We start from the raw sequence: 14,842 nt of genomic DNA, 5'->3' as shown, positions 1-14,842 counted from the left end.
ATGCATTACTCTTAATACATTTACAGGTAGTCCTTGCCTAACAATCACAACTGGGACTAGAATCTTGGTCGTTGAGCGAAGTGGTCATTAAGCAAAACGCCCACATGACTGCTTTGCTCAACGACTACAATATGATCATTAAGTGATCTCCAGGGTCGTTAAGTGGACGGAGCAAAAGAACTGTCTGCTGAAAGATTTCAGCTCCCTGCGAAATCCTTCAGCAGACAAGCTCTTTCGCTCCATCCTCTTTCCCCTCCCTTCTCTCAGTGGTGAACAGAGCACCTGAAGATTTGAGGTCCGTAACTGCCCAGCGCTGAAGGGGGTGGGGGGGGAAGGAACTGGTTGAAGTGACAAAGTGTAGAGTTCTTTCATAATGCTTTAAGAAGCTTGTCTGCCGGTAGAATGCAAAGCAAATGATAGTGATTATGTGGAGAAGGAAACACAAGAAACAAAAGAGCTCATTTCAAGGATTGTTTTCCTGTTTTCCTGTTTCATTTATTAAAATATCTCTATTTAAAGTAAAGTTATAGAGGTGGAGACATTACTCTGCATTCAACCCTTACATAAGGGAGCAGGCAACCCTGAACAATGCTGCTGGACAACAGCCTGCTGAAGCAATAAGGGAGGAGAAGTCACCTCCTTTATTGCCACAGTGTAGGCTTGAATTTGAGCATGTACTCATGCTTGGTCAAATTCACTTTTCATTTTCCTCCACTGGTGCTCCAGGCATACTACCTTTTTAGTAAGCGTTTTAAACCATGCTGGACAATATTTTTATAGTTAAGGTAGATGGTTATTATTCCGTGTATATTTGTTTTTATGGAATGTTCTTTTAAACTTGTAAAGCTGTGCAGAGTCATTTTGGATTTGGAAATCCAAACCTAGAAATTTAATAAATCAATCAATCAATAAGAAGCAATAGCAGATATACAGGTAGTCTTTGCTTAGCAACCACAATTGGGACTGCCAATTCTGCCCCTAAGCACCGCAGTCACTAAGTGGAAAATCATATTACTGCAATGGATTTACAATGTCACTTCCCATTCAGTCGTTAAACAAGTAACCGTGGTCGTTAAATGAAACATGTGACCATGAGTTACAATTTTATTTCTGCATTTTCCATTAACTCTGTTTGTTGCAAGCCAGTTGGGAAGCATGCAAAAGGTGATCACATGACTGTGGGATGCTGTGACGCTCATAAATGCAAGGATCGGTTGCAAAGCTTTTTTAACACAGTTGTAAATTTGGATGGTTACTAAACAAGAGAGTTGGTAAGTGAGGATTACCTATAAGTATATACTATGTATATTATTATTAATTAAAATTTATTAAAAATATGAATTATTGTATTTTCATTAATATTTATTTTTGTTTTTACTGTAAACCTCCCAGAGTCACTTCCTAGTGAGATGGGCAGTGACCAAATCTGAATCTGAATATAAATCAATCAATCAATCAATCATCCCCTTAAGGAGATTATCACTTGTGTGCTCTACCCTTGCCCTTCTTGGCTTATCAAATCAAGTAAGGCACTGTCTACCTAAGTCCAGGAGGCTGTAAATGTGTCAGTGAGAGAGGGAACAGTTCTATTGTCTTTAAAAGAGGCAGTGACTGACAATCTAAGATGAATCTCAGAATAAGGAGATTAAAGAATTATCTTTAGTTCAAAAATCTCATCAGATGGAATTAAACAAATCAGAAGCCAAGCTAGAATTACTAGAAACTGAGCTGTGTAAAAACCATCTGAAATTCCAGAAGAATTTGGTAAAGAATACCTAGAAAGAGATGTGAAAGATTCATCTAAAGCCTATCTTGATTTCAAAAAAGATGAATCTTTGAAAATTCTTATTTATTTATTCATTCATTCATTCATTCCTGGATAGCATGACAATGATAACTGCTATGTGATGCCCTTATTCAATTTACATATTTTACTAAAGAGGCAATTCTAGAACTAAAAATTAACAAAACTTCTTTGAAAGTGGGAGGTACTATAATTGAAATCCTACCAGATGCTTCCCCCCCAAAAAATGGAATAGAGAAAGGAGATCTTATACTGAATATGTGGAGAAAATGAAGCATTAACTGGAGAGTTTCTTTCAGACCAACTTAATTTCTGAACCTTTCTTAACTACACTATGGGAGGCTAGTAAAGCACTTATGAGGTTTGTTTAACTTTCTTGAGATAAACAGAAAGTCATGAAAAGAAGCCTTTTTAGGCTGCAATTTTATACATGGAATTGTACTATATCTGAAATTTGGGTTTTATAGTTTGTATCTAAATTTAACTTACCATCTATATGTTAACTACAGTATTTTCTTCATGTATTGTTCGCTATTACTTCTCATTTTCCTCTTACTAATTCCAATTGTGTTAACCAAATATTTTTGCAGTTTAATAGAAACATGTCTTGACTAGAAATTGGGCATGAAATGTGCCATAGCACTCTAAAGTTCCTAAAGGCATATCCAAGATTTATTGGTTATCCACCCCTATTTTATTATCTAGTGTTTTTTTAACTATTATAATCACTATCATTATTCTGTAACCTATAGTATTTTTGCACCCTCTTTTAAACTTGTATTTGTATTATTTTTATACTTCTTTTTGACAATTGTAACACCTAGCTCGTAAGAATAAATAAATGCAAGTTAAAAAAAATACTAAATGAGGCAGCAATCAGGCTGCTTCATGAAAACAACAATGGGCCAGTGGCCAAATATTCCCTTCCAAGGCAAGATACTTGAGCTTACTCTTACTGGCTCATGGTATTATATAATTGTTCCAGAAGGCAAGCACTGCAAGAGAGAAGGTACATCTCCTGGATTCCATTAGATGACGCAGCTTGATCAATGGGACCTGAAGTGTACCCACTCTGCCTGATCTCACTGGATGGGCAGAAACAACCTGAAACACCTTGGGTTATAGAGTCCCTCAGGGCTCCATTTTATCTCCTATGCTTTTTAATATATACATGAAACTGCTAGGAGAGGTCATCCAGGGAAGTGGGCTGAGGTGCCAACAATATGACACCCAGCTCTACTTCGCCTTTTCATCTAACACAGGTGAGGTGGTTGATGTTCTGAACCAGTGCTGGGCAGGGTAATGGACTGGAATTTATGGAATCCCCTCCCCGTAGAAGCTCTGGTGCCCACATCAGCATCATTCTGGCATCTATTTTCCCAAGCTTTTTAATAGGCATTTAACTGTATTTTAATTCTTAGTTTTTGAAAGAACACCATGCTGCTGCCTAGCTTATATGATATTTTTATTTTGTATCTGGTTTGATTTTATCATATACATTTTTACTCAGATTGTACTTTTTAGCCTGTTTTATTGTAAACCATTCAGAGAATTTTGGCTACTGGACAGTTTAAAAAATGTAATTAAACAAATAAATAAAATGAAGGTACTTCTATTTTAGTCTAGCAGATAAAAGAACATAACAGAAGCTATATTTTTTACATGCAAACCTGTACAGTCTTTTTAATTCTATGTGAAGGTCCTGGGTATTCTGGAGAATACAGGTCTGTCAGGAATAATGAGTTGATTAGTGTTGATTTTCCCAATCCAGATTCACCTACCAAAAACAAAAACAAACATTAATACAATTAGAATGATCACATGACACTACTCACTAGCTGGATATGCTCTCCAGATCATTTTATTTTAAAACATAATACATGTTATTTTGCATTGTTCATAACTATTCTTTACTTTGCAGGTTTAAAATCAAAGACAATATGCATATAATTATTAATATGATTTTCTTGCAGGGGAATCCAGTTTTATTCGAATATTTAAGTTTTCAACATCTAAAAATAGAGCTTGTGACTGATTTTTAAATTTTAAAAAAAGATTAATTAAGGAATGCTTCACACTCAGAGACTGGATATTCTCTCGCTGATCACAATTATCTGTCCTATCTGTATAAAGAGACATGGATTACAAGTGTTTAAACATATCAGAAATTAAATGAATTTTTGAAGTTACAATCCAGATTGTTCTAAAACTGACTGGCTTTTTGTAATGGAATAAAAGGGCAACTATGGTTAGAAACTTCCTGATTTTATCACAGCTACATGCATTATCAAAAGATTCACGCCTATCAGGATATCCCATTGGAAGGGAAGGTGAGTGCTTGGTCCCAAGCTATAAACAGAAGGCTCAGACAACATAAACCCAAAGTTCACCCCTTGTGAAAAATCTGGTTTCATAAGGCTATGTTCCAGGAATCAGAGCCATACATTTGATCTCATTTGTTTGGGAATTCCAACTTATTTCCTAAACACATCCATTCCATAATGGTGGTAATAATTCATAAGTAAGGATATTCAAAAACTTTAGAATTTGAAGTCAATTCCACAATATTCCCAAATCTGAAAGCAGCCAGATTTGTTCTCAAAACAGCTCTTTTGCACTTGAAAAGGGATGTTTCAAATTCAAAACATTTGATATTAAATATTTTGCATTTCATATCAAATTGGAAGGGGGATGCCTGGATCTAGAGCAGGAATTAAGTTGGCATATACCATTTAATGCAATGTTTAAATAGAGAATTTACTAATAGTTAACAGATTAGAGAGGAATTCATAATATAGACAAATACAGAATTTGTTTTACTGTTATTGAAACACAGAATAAATCTTTGTAATTAAACCACAGAAGTACTGACAATTTCCTTATGGAAGAACAATATATAGGTTTCAAATTAGTAATTAATCAGTAAGATATTGAGGGCTAGCTGAATCTCCAGAACTATTACTTGCCCATTAAAGTTCACTGTAAAGCATCCAACTATATTAATAAGAATTCTGGCAAAAAGCATAATAAAATGGCTTTTGAAAAAGAAAAGCTCTGCAAACCATATTAATGTTTGAAAGCATGGTAAAAGTAATCACACTATGACCCTAATGCAGTAAAATATGAGTTAGGAAAAAAAAACACTTTTATTTAAAATTATGTAGAGTACAAGTAATCCCGAGTTTAAGAATGAGTTCCATTCCCAAGGTCTGTCCTGAATACAAATTTGTATGTAAACTGGAACAGTATTACTATATTATACTGTATGAGTAGTATTGTGTAATTAACTTGAAGCATTGTATATTTAACTCAAATCATTGTGTATTTAACTCAATTTTTGCTACAATAGGCTCTGTTCTTAACTATAGGTCATCCATAAACCGGGCATTCTTAACCCAGGGACTACCTGTAATCCATTTCTAACCAATCAGAAGATTTTATATAATGAAATACAGCACAGTTAATATTCTGTCCCATTCAGCTGGAACGCATAATAGCATTTGCCATGTATCAGTGGAAACTTATAGGAAACATTTTTCACTGTGCTTTATTTACATACATAATAATATAGGTGTAATACTCCTATAGAGGAAGGACACTTTTAGTCTGTTGAAGTTATGACAAATAACCTCTTTTACTCAATAGAATACAACCATATTGTCTGTTTAGAATCTCCTATTGCTTCAATAAGCTACTTCAAATGTGGAAATCATATTCTATCTGAATGACTGGAGAAGAGGCACAACAGGGTAAGGCATCAGTTTCAGTGGCCTTAGATTAATGGAAGGTTCTGAATTCCATCCACTAAGGCAAGAAACCCCACAACTGTCTCTACAGCCCAGGTAAACAGGCCCAGGGAAAGTAAGGGAAACTGGTGTTTCACATACTGATGAAGTACAGATCCAAATCTTCCATGCCACTGGCCTGGATTTCTTGGTGCAACTGGGATTTATAGTTACATATTAGGAAGGCCACTCTAATATGCATTTGACTGTTTTCCTCATGAGACTCATCATACTATTACATAATAACAGTATAAAGAATTTTAAATATTAGGAATGTGGGAACAAAAATAAAATTTCATTAATAAATTAATATTCAAAACTTTACATATGTAAACTTTAAGAACTGACCTGAAAGTCTTGGCTTTTATATTGAAATCACAGAGTAAAAGACAAAATAACAAAATATTCTAACTGTTCAGTGGGAATATATATGAGAGGTATTAGAAGGATAGAGGAGAAAAAATTGTACTAGGTAATATTTCTAAAACTGAGATTTCCTTGCTAAAAATGCAACATGGCTCTTAACTGTAATTTTAATACATTTCTGCGCTAAATGGTAAGGAAGGCAAGATATTCTAACCATAGAACCAGTGTGTCAGATGGAAAGACAGATATAGAGACCCAAAATAGAACACGCTATTACAAAAAAGAAATTTTGTATGATTTCAATTTGGAAGAATTGTCTTTTCTATATATATAGTATTAGCTAAAAACTACAAAAATATGCAACACTTAGTTATCAAAGGAAAAAAATAGGATAACAGATGAGTTAACATCTGTTAACATAACAGATTACAAAAAAGAATACCAGTGAATATTTAATTTGCTTTACCAATCTTACCTAAGTAAAAATGTAATAGCTGATACTATTGCCAATTTTTTCAAGTAGAATAAGCTTCTGAAAAAACAAGAGATTCCAATTATGAACTTATTTATAAAATTTATACCCTGTATTTTCATTGTTTTTAAATTATCAAATAAGTGAATGCTCCCACAGATTCAAATTTATTTGCTCAGCTTCATATGCTGGCACATTCCTGGAATTGATGTACTGTATATTTTTATAAATGAGTCCATTTCTATCATACGCTCTAAAACAAGAATGGACAACTTTTTCCTATCAAGAGCACATTCCCAAAATAATCTGTTGGGGCTGAATTCAGGTTAGGGGAAAGAGCCAGGAATAAAAGAGACCAATCCTCTCTTATTTGCCATTCTTCCTCTCTCTCCTCCTTCAAAACCCAGCAGGCCATTATACCAGAAAAGGCTCATATTACTTTTGGTATCTGGCAAGATCAATAATTTACTACAGCTGTAGGAAAGTTGCCCAGAAGTTGAGTGTGTTTGCTCATGCTACAGAGCATGGAGCAATCTGAAACAGGACTAAATTTCAAATTTAAGATTCCGAACTAAAGTTGTATAGGTTTATAGTATATAAGAACTGCAATTATCTAACAGTGGAAATATGTTTATTTAAATACCAATCATTGGCAAGTAATATTTAAAATATATTTTATCTCAAAAACAATTTAATTATTCTATGAGAGAAAAAATTCAGGTTCCTATGTTCCAGAATATTTCACTGAAAAAAAAAAAGATTGAAAAATATTTAGGGAAAAATTCATAAACCTTTCCTCTTTCCAATTTTTTTCTGGGTTTTTCCAAGATGACCATAAAAGAGACATAAACATGTATCATCTTAGATTAATAATTTGTAGCCATTTACAAAGCTACATAAAGGCCCAACAATTACCTGACAAATACCTATGTATTTAATTTCATAATGTAGTTAGGCATTAGCTGATTAACTGTAGTGAATCTTTTCAATTTAATGGAGGAACTTGAAGAAAATTAGAGGGTACTTTTCTTCAAAATGACTGATCTGTGAGAAAATTAAATTCTAAGATTCACACATAGATTAATGGAGAAAGGAATTCTAAAAGTACAAAATGTTAATGCTTTAAGATTTTATTTGTCCATGTTCCTTTAATTATCTGCCCTAATCATTTGATCAAAGGAATGGTAAGTGGAAATACAAGAACTTCAGGTAAGGCTGAAATATCCTAGTCTGCATCTGTTTTGTTATACTTAGAAAAACTATGCCTTTTATTTCAGTACGATGCCAGTGTATGCAATGGCCCTCACAGAAAACCAATTTTAATTTAAAGTGGAAAATGGTTATATTTGGAATCATATGCCAATAGCTACACTGTTAAAATATAATCAATAAACCACAAATAAACTTCCCAAAGTCAATGATGTAAGTAATTTTTCATAGCTGGCTCATGACTTTTTCTGCATGAACTGAAACTGAAATTGTCACTGGGTTCCAAAGCAAAATAAGGCAGACTTGGCTAGAAGAAAATCCATATTAGGGCAGTAATTTTATTAAACCACGTTAGAAAATAATGTGTAAAATGTTGAATTTTTAAGAATTCATCTTGAAAGATGTCAATCCAAATGAAAAAGAAGGCAGGGAGGAAAAAAGTGGCTGTTGTTCAAAATATGAGCATACATTTGTTTGCAGTCTTAAAACTGAGGAGTTGAAAGTACTGGATGAAACTAACATCGTATTAGTTCCTGATAACTACTACTTTGAATGCATGCAGCCCACCCCCAAATTAAGTGGACTAATAGAAAGCAATAATTCAAGAAATGTCAGCTTTATTTAAAGCCAGCTTGTTTGTGAAGTAAGAAAACAATCATAGCACCAAAGAGCTGGAAACACCCTTAGAAGTCACCTAGTCCAACCTCTTTCTCAGTGCCAGCTGGTTTTAAACAAAGCTGCTAATTCTTATGCATCTCTGGCAGATGACCAGCCAGCCTTTGTTTGAAGACCTCCATCAAAGGAAAAGTCACCACTTAATATGGCAATTTGTTCCACTTACTGACAGCTCATACAGTAAAAAAAAAAAATACTGTATTTACACATGTAAATGTTAGGTCTAGATCTATTTTTTCTTATATCTGTCTATTTTGGAAATTGGTAGCTGTAGAGGCATAATACCTTATTGTACCTGTAGAGGCATAATGCCACTTTTTTTTTTAAACTTAAACCATTATAAAAATAAATTTCACAATTACTGTAAGATAAACAAACAGCAGCTAAATTGCCAGTGAGAAGTGTCTTGAGAATACCAAACTGTATCTGCAATAGTGTTCTGTTTTCTAAGAAAACTACCAGCTTTCTTAGAAGTTGTGCAATTGTATATGCCAGTGATTAGTACTATGATGGAAAACTAAAACGAAAACCTAGGGCTATACCTTAGTGTGAGAAGTAAAAAAAAAATTATCCAAGAAGAAGGCAATGCTGCCTAAGAAATAACAGATATGTTCATGAGGTCACTAAAAGTTGAATAACTGTGACTTATGGGAACATTGCTGGAAATTGTATTGCTCTCCTTTATGTTATTTTTTTAATGCATATTGAGGTAACAAATAGATTCAGAGATGTGAAATTCAAAACTTTCTGAACTGTTTTACAGTGCATTAGCCAACAAAGCTAAAGAAAGTGGCCACAGACTGATATGATGTTATGCTAGTTTGGGGTGAACGTTGTAGGCTTTCTGGCTAAGCAAGACATAGTCAATCAAATTAGCAGCTAAAGATAGCAATCTTCAATAATTTTAGAAAAATACTGATGTTAACATTCTGCCTGGTCCAAACCTATATGCACCCATATTTTTCCAATGGTTTGAGCTCAAAAATAAAATATTTTAACACAACTCTTATCCAGTTTTTATATATGGGAGAATGTTTCCATCCATTCCAACATCTTAAGCATTTAGAAAATTTACTAAGAAAATTATTAAACTCACATTTCGGGATACAGCGTTTTCACTATGTCATTTGTAATTTAAAATGCTGGTAGAAAACACCAAATAGGGAATAAATCAAGAATTTATAATCCTGCCTCTTTAATTAAAATTAGCTTTCTTATTCTACAGTTCATTAGGGAAGGTTTCTTTTATCATTTCAAACATCCTCCCATGTTCAATACTGTGGTAAGAGAAAGAAAAAAAAAAAACTCAGAGCCCCAATATCCATATATCAAATAAATCATGATCCAGGAAGTAATGTATTATTCTTAATAATATATTGGTGACATATCATTCATTTTTAAATTCAATTTACTTCCCTCTACCAGATGGCACTCAAGGTAACTCTCGTGCAATAACTATATACCTAAGCAATGCAATTTTCTGCTAACAGATGTGATGACAACCACCAGTTCAAATTGTTTTAAAAAAGAATTAAACAGAGACTGCTACTCTTGATATGTGTTTGCTAATTTCAGAATCATGGGTGAATACCATGCTGCTAGCAAACAACACTAGAGAAGGGAATTCCTAAATAAACCTGGCTGATTATTGTCTGACACAGTGTGACAGACTAAACTGACACTGGCCTTATCCAGCAATATTCTTTTGTGTGTTCTTACAAGCTTTGCACTTGCAGAAATACAGGAGGCACAGATTGTTATTCAAAACAATTTATTAGGGGAAATGTAATCAGAATTAAGGATACTAAGCACAATATAATCCCACTATGCAATAAACTCAAAAGTAGAGTTGGAGAAATACAGTGGAATCCCACAATGGAATTCCTGGCATTAAGGACTGAATTCAAAACATGTACTATTTATCCATTATCCAGCACTCCTATATATTGCTTTTAAAAGCCAAACCTTAAAAAGAGCATGAGGTCAAAATTTTCGTTCTGGCAAAATCATATAACTGCCATGTCTCCAAGGTCTTTGAAGACAAGAAAAATTAAAGTATAACCCTAGTTATCAGAAAACTGTTCATTTCTGAGCTAGCTGTTATACAATATAACAGAAATAGTCATTAGTTTATAAGCTAAAACTAACAGTCTGGGCAAAAAAAATATACAGTTTAAATATTAGCTTAAGAGGTCAGTACAGTACAGCTAGTCCTCAACTTACAACCATTCGTTTATGACTGGTCAGAGTTACAACAGTGCTAGAAAAAGTGACTTACCATCGGTCCTTGCACTTATGACCACTGCAGTGTCCCTGTAGTCATGTGATTGTGATTCAGGCGCTTGGCAACCATCACGCACTTACGACCATTGCTGTATCCCCGCAGTCATGATTGCCATATGCGACCTTCCCAGCCAGCTTCCAACAAAGTCAATGGGGAAGCCAGCAGGGAAGGTCGCAAATGGCAATCATGTGTCTCACTTAACGACCACAGCAAAAAAAGGTTGTAAAATCGAGACCAGTTAACAATGAATTTTCCAGTCACTTTGTGGTAGTAAGTCGAGGACTACTAATAAACAGATATTAAGCATTCTGTGATGTTATTTATGCAACTTACAGTACATATGTATTGATATTTAATGCTCATGTAAATTTCAATATGTTTTAAATAACCTGAATTGTTTAAGTACTGCTGTATTGGAATTTGTTAAGATTATTTAAAACTATTTAAAATAAAAAAAATTAAATTCTCTATGTTATGAATCAAATTGAGCACATAGCATTTTTGTTAAAAACAGTATAGAAATTAAAATGATGAGCAATTTTGGCTTTCATCGAATAGTTTTTTTCCCACATTTGTGTCCCAATCAAAAATCTCACATACAGTTGGTAAAACCTGCTATTGAATGTAAGAATTCACAATTTAGTATCCCTCTTAAAAGACAGGATGGAAGAGAACAAGCCATCTTTTACACTGATATCTATACCAGTGGAATTTCCACCAAAACAAAGTATTAACTCTGCTTAATTCAAATATGAGGTAGCTGCAGTTTCTTTGTTTTGATAAATCTAGTGAGAATCATTTAGCATTTTCATAATTCTCAATTCACCCAGGTTTTGGAGAAAAGAGAATTCTTCTGCATCAGTACTTATTTCCTACAAAACACATTTCTTCTCTTAAAATACATGTCAATGTCCAATTTCAGAAACATCAAGAATCATTGTTTTAAACCTAATGTACAGAATTTGATAAAATTATTATAGCACACATCTTCCATATGTTATCATCAGCACAAATAAATTCACCGCAGGATGAAGGCTGCTTCTTTGATAGTTAAGGACCATTACCTACCCCGCTGATCCAGTGTGGGTTGGTAGATACATGTTATTCAACTTCTTAGTCTTGGGTTGACAGACTGGCTGACCTAAAGTCACCCAGCTCACTTTCATGCTTAAGGTAAATCCCCTTGCTCCTCCAGCACCCTAACCCTAACCCCAATATTGTGGGCCCTACATTGGTTGCTGTTGGCTTCTAGGTACAATTGCTGGTTTTTACCTATTCAGATGGAACTGGTTGCTCTCTTGGATGACCTATGTCAAGACCTGGATGTAGGTAGTACACTTCTCTTGGCCCTTTTGGACAGTAGCTTTCAGTATCTTTCATCATGGTATCATACTAGATCACCTGCAGGAGATTACTGACATTGTTTTAAAATGGTTCCATTCCTTCCTCAGTGGATGAGTTCAGCCTATAGTGGTGGGGATGACAAGTCGGCCTGGTGGCTCCTGCTTTACAGGATGCCCAGGTCCTAGACCTCTCTCTCCTGCTTTTTGACATCTATATGAAACCACTGGAAGAGGTTACCCAATACTTTGGGGTAGGACATCATCAGTACACTGGTGATATCTGAACTTTACACCACCCCAGGATATAGGGGGGATGCTGATCCTATCCTACTGCTTGGAGGTTGTAAGGATCTGAATGTCAGAGAATGAAGTTAAATCCAAGCAGACAGAGTTGCTGTTTGTTCACTGCAGTTCTCTATGAACATCACTGTTATTTCTGGAGAGGCTTGCATTTCCTATAAAAAAGCAGGTTAATGATTGGGGTGTCCTTCTGGACTTATGGTTTCTGGAAGCCATTGCTAGTAGAGCCTTTGTCCAGCTTTGTCTGGTGTACTAACTGAAACCTTATTTGCTGCAGGAAGACCCGGCTACAGTAAATCACACCATCGTTACTGCTCAAACTATTGCAATGCCCTCTACATGGGCCTGCCATTAAGGACTACTCAGAAACTACAACTAGTCCACAATGCAGCAGCCTGCAGATTAATCCCACGGTCATTAAGCAAATCCAACTTCTCCAATGGACATTTTTTTGTTGGAATTCGCTTAACGACCACAGTGATTCACTTAACGACCACTGTAAAAAGGCCACAAATTGCAATCAGTGACTGCAGGAGGTTGTGCAATGGTCATAAGTGCGAGTACAGGTCATAAGCACAGTTCCCAGACTAATGCAGAAATCAGAATAAAATATTCTTCTAAAATTACACTACTCCAAACTGGAAGACGGTTCAGATTAAAATGTGCCAAAAAACTTAGAAAATGTACATTTTAGAATAAAGTACAACAAAAATATGTACAGTATGAATTTTCATGTAGATGCCTTTGCAGTTATCAGAAGAAGTGGGGTTGAAATCCTATATTAATGAACACAGGCAAAACTGACATAGATAAAAGTTATGCATTATTACAGCGTATACTATACTGTCTCACTCTTTATACACATATTTTTCTTTTACATTAACAACTGATGTAATATAAATTATTTCCTGTTTATTTCATACAATAGCATAATAGAGCTCTTACTATGCAAATTTATATACATTCTATTCAAATTCTTGAAATCCTATTTTCAGCTCTACCAAATACTAACCCTTGTTTACTTGAATTCATTTGTAATTTGGAATACTGATGACAAACAACTCTTGCATAACACTCCTGCATAGCACATACTGTTACATAACTACACCACCCATCTTTCAGGATACATTTTAAATGTCAGAAAGCATAGCTAGTTAACTGAGCTGCCATCACATACTGAATGCTTTTTGTTCCTTGCTAAGTAAAACAGGAGTGATAACTTCTATTGCCTGAAATTGACTGTTTTTATATATTTCATGCCAGACTAATTTTATTATTTACTGTTCTGCATCACTGCAATGACCATCAAGCAGAGGTTTAGAGGATAAGACAGCCACTCCACCAGTTGGGGCATTATTTATAATGCAGTTTTTTAAATTAAAAAAAAATTAAAGGATTAAAAAGCTGTAACTTACCTACTACCATAAGTGTGAATTCAAACCCTCTCTTGACAGATTTTCTATAAACTTGATTGGGGAGATTTGCAAACCCCACATATCCTTCAAGATTCTTCTGTTGCTAAGATAAAAACAGGTGAAGTTAGGATATTTATGTTTTAGTATAATTAAGTTCTGCTATTTGTATTATTATTTTTTAAGAACCATACTCTGTAACTATGAAAAAAGCTACTATTTTCTTATCTTCCAACCACCTAAACTAGTCTCTTGCAAAAACTTTCAGTCTCATTATTTTTTTAACATTTGGATATTCAAGGTTAGGGCGTATTCTGTTCTTGATAAATGAATGCTATCTGATCTCAAATGCAACACAGTATTGGCTTGGAATACTATTCCTAATAAAAGGTCTAAGTTCAGATAGCACATGCATTATCATCTGGAACAGAAACACGTTGCAACCCTCTGTTAGTCTTCCTAAACAGTTCTAGGATTGGAAAGTACTATCACTTCTCACTAGTGGTATTAGGAAGCAATAAGTGTTTTTCAATAATCCCACTATCTTCTACATATTTATTAATTCTGTTAAAGATATGTATATATTTCCTCCTCTCCATTTTCTTAGAGACAGATATGCTATTTGAGTGCAAGAAAAATGCAATATTCCTTTTGAAGAAACAGCTACCCTAAGAAAAGACATTAGCATGCCTTATAACGGTTGCATAGACAAAAACAGTTTCCTAGAAATGCCAAGAGTACTTACAGCTACTTTGTAAACAACAGATTTCCATCATTTCATATGTCCATAAGCAGGCAAGACGCAACCAAAAGTCACAGGAATTGAGGAATTCCAGTAGTTTGGTAACACCAGCAGGTTCAGTTTTCATAAAAAAAGAAAGAAAGAAAGAAAGAAAAAACAGAGTTACTTACATTTGTACAATGAAGATGTGTGTGTTTGTGTGTGTGTCAGTGTGTGTATAGTTTTTCTGCTCAAAGCAATATACTCTTTAGAACCCTACAATAGATAAGCAGTTAAAAGCAGAACTTTTAAAACAAACCAGAATATTAAAATCCATCACAGGTCTCACGAACAGTGCTGCTGACACTGCCTGCCTAAAACTCGGCAGAAAAGAAGCCAGGGAGAAAATTTTACTTAGATATGGTGCTGGTACCAAAAAGACATTATCAAAATACAATACAAAGGCACATA

At 34.5% G+C, this 14,842-nt stretch overlaps 1 protein-coding gene across 2 annotated transcripts in view; it reads right to left on the bottom strand.

Annotated features, from left to right (window-relative positions):
* The window catches only part of SEPTIN7 (septin 7), a 48,389-nt gene extending 34,630 nt beyond the window's left edge, over positions 1-13,759 (bottom strand). For both annotated transcript variants that reach the window (XM_007439587.4, XM_088149976.1), the window contains exons 1-2: positions 13,654-13,759; positions 3,475-3,581 (exon numbers count right to left, since the gene is read on the bottom strand). In XM_007439587.4, the coding sequence (XP_007439649.3) occupies positions 3,475-3,581; positions 13,654-13,663 (117 nt within the window). In that variant the 5' untranslated portion in view covers positions 13,664-13,759. The remainder of the gene's footprint in view (positions 1-3,474; positions 3,582-13,653) is intronic.
* Between the last annotated feature and the right edge of the window lie 1,083 nt (positions 13,760-14,842).

The sequence above is a fragment of the Python bivittatus genome, unplaced genomic scaffold (genome assembly GCF_059951505.1).
Source record: "Python bivittatus isolate LINGU-HERP-01145 unplaced genomic scaffold, Pbiv_v1 ctg000610_np1212, whole genome shotgun sequence".
In the NCBI taxonomy this organism is placed as follows: Eukaryota; Metazoa; Chordata; class Lepidosauria; order Squamata; family Pythonidae; genus Python; species Python bivittatus.
This window is presented reverse-complemented; position numbering and strand designations above follow the sequence as displayed.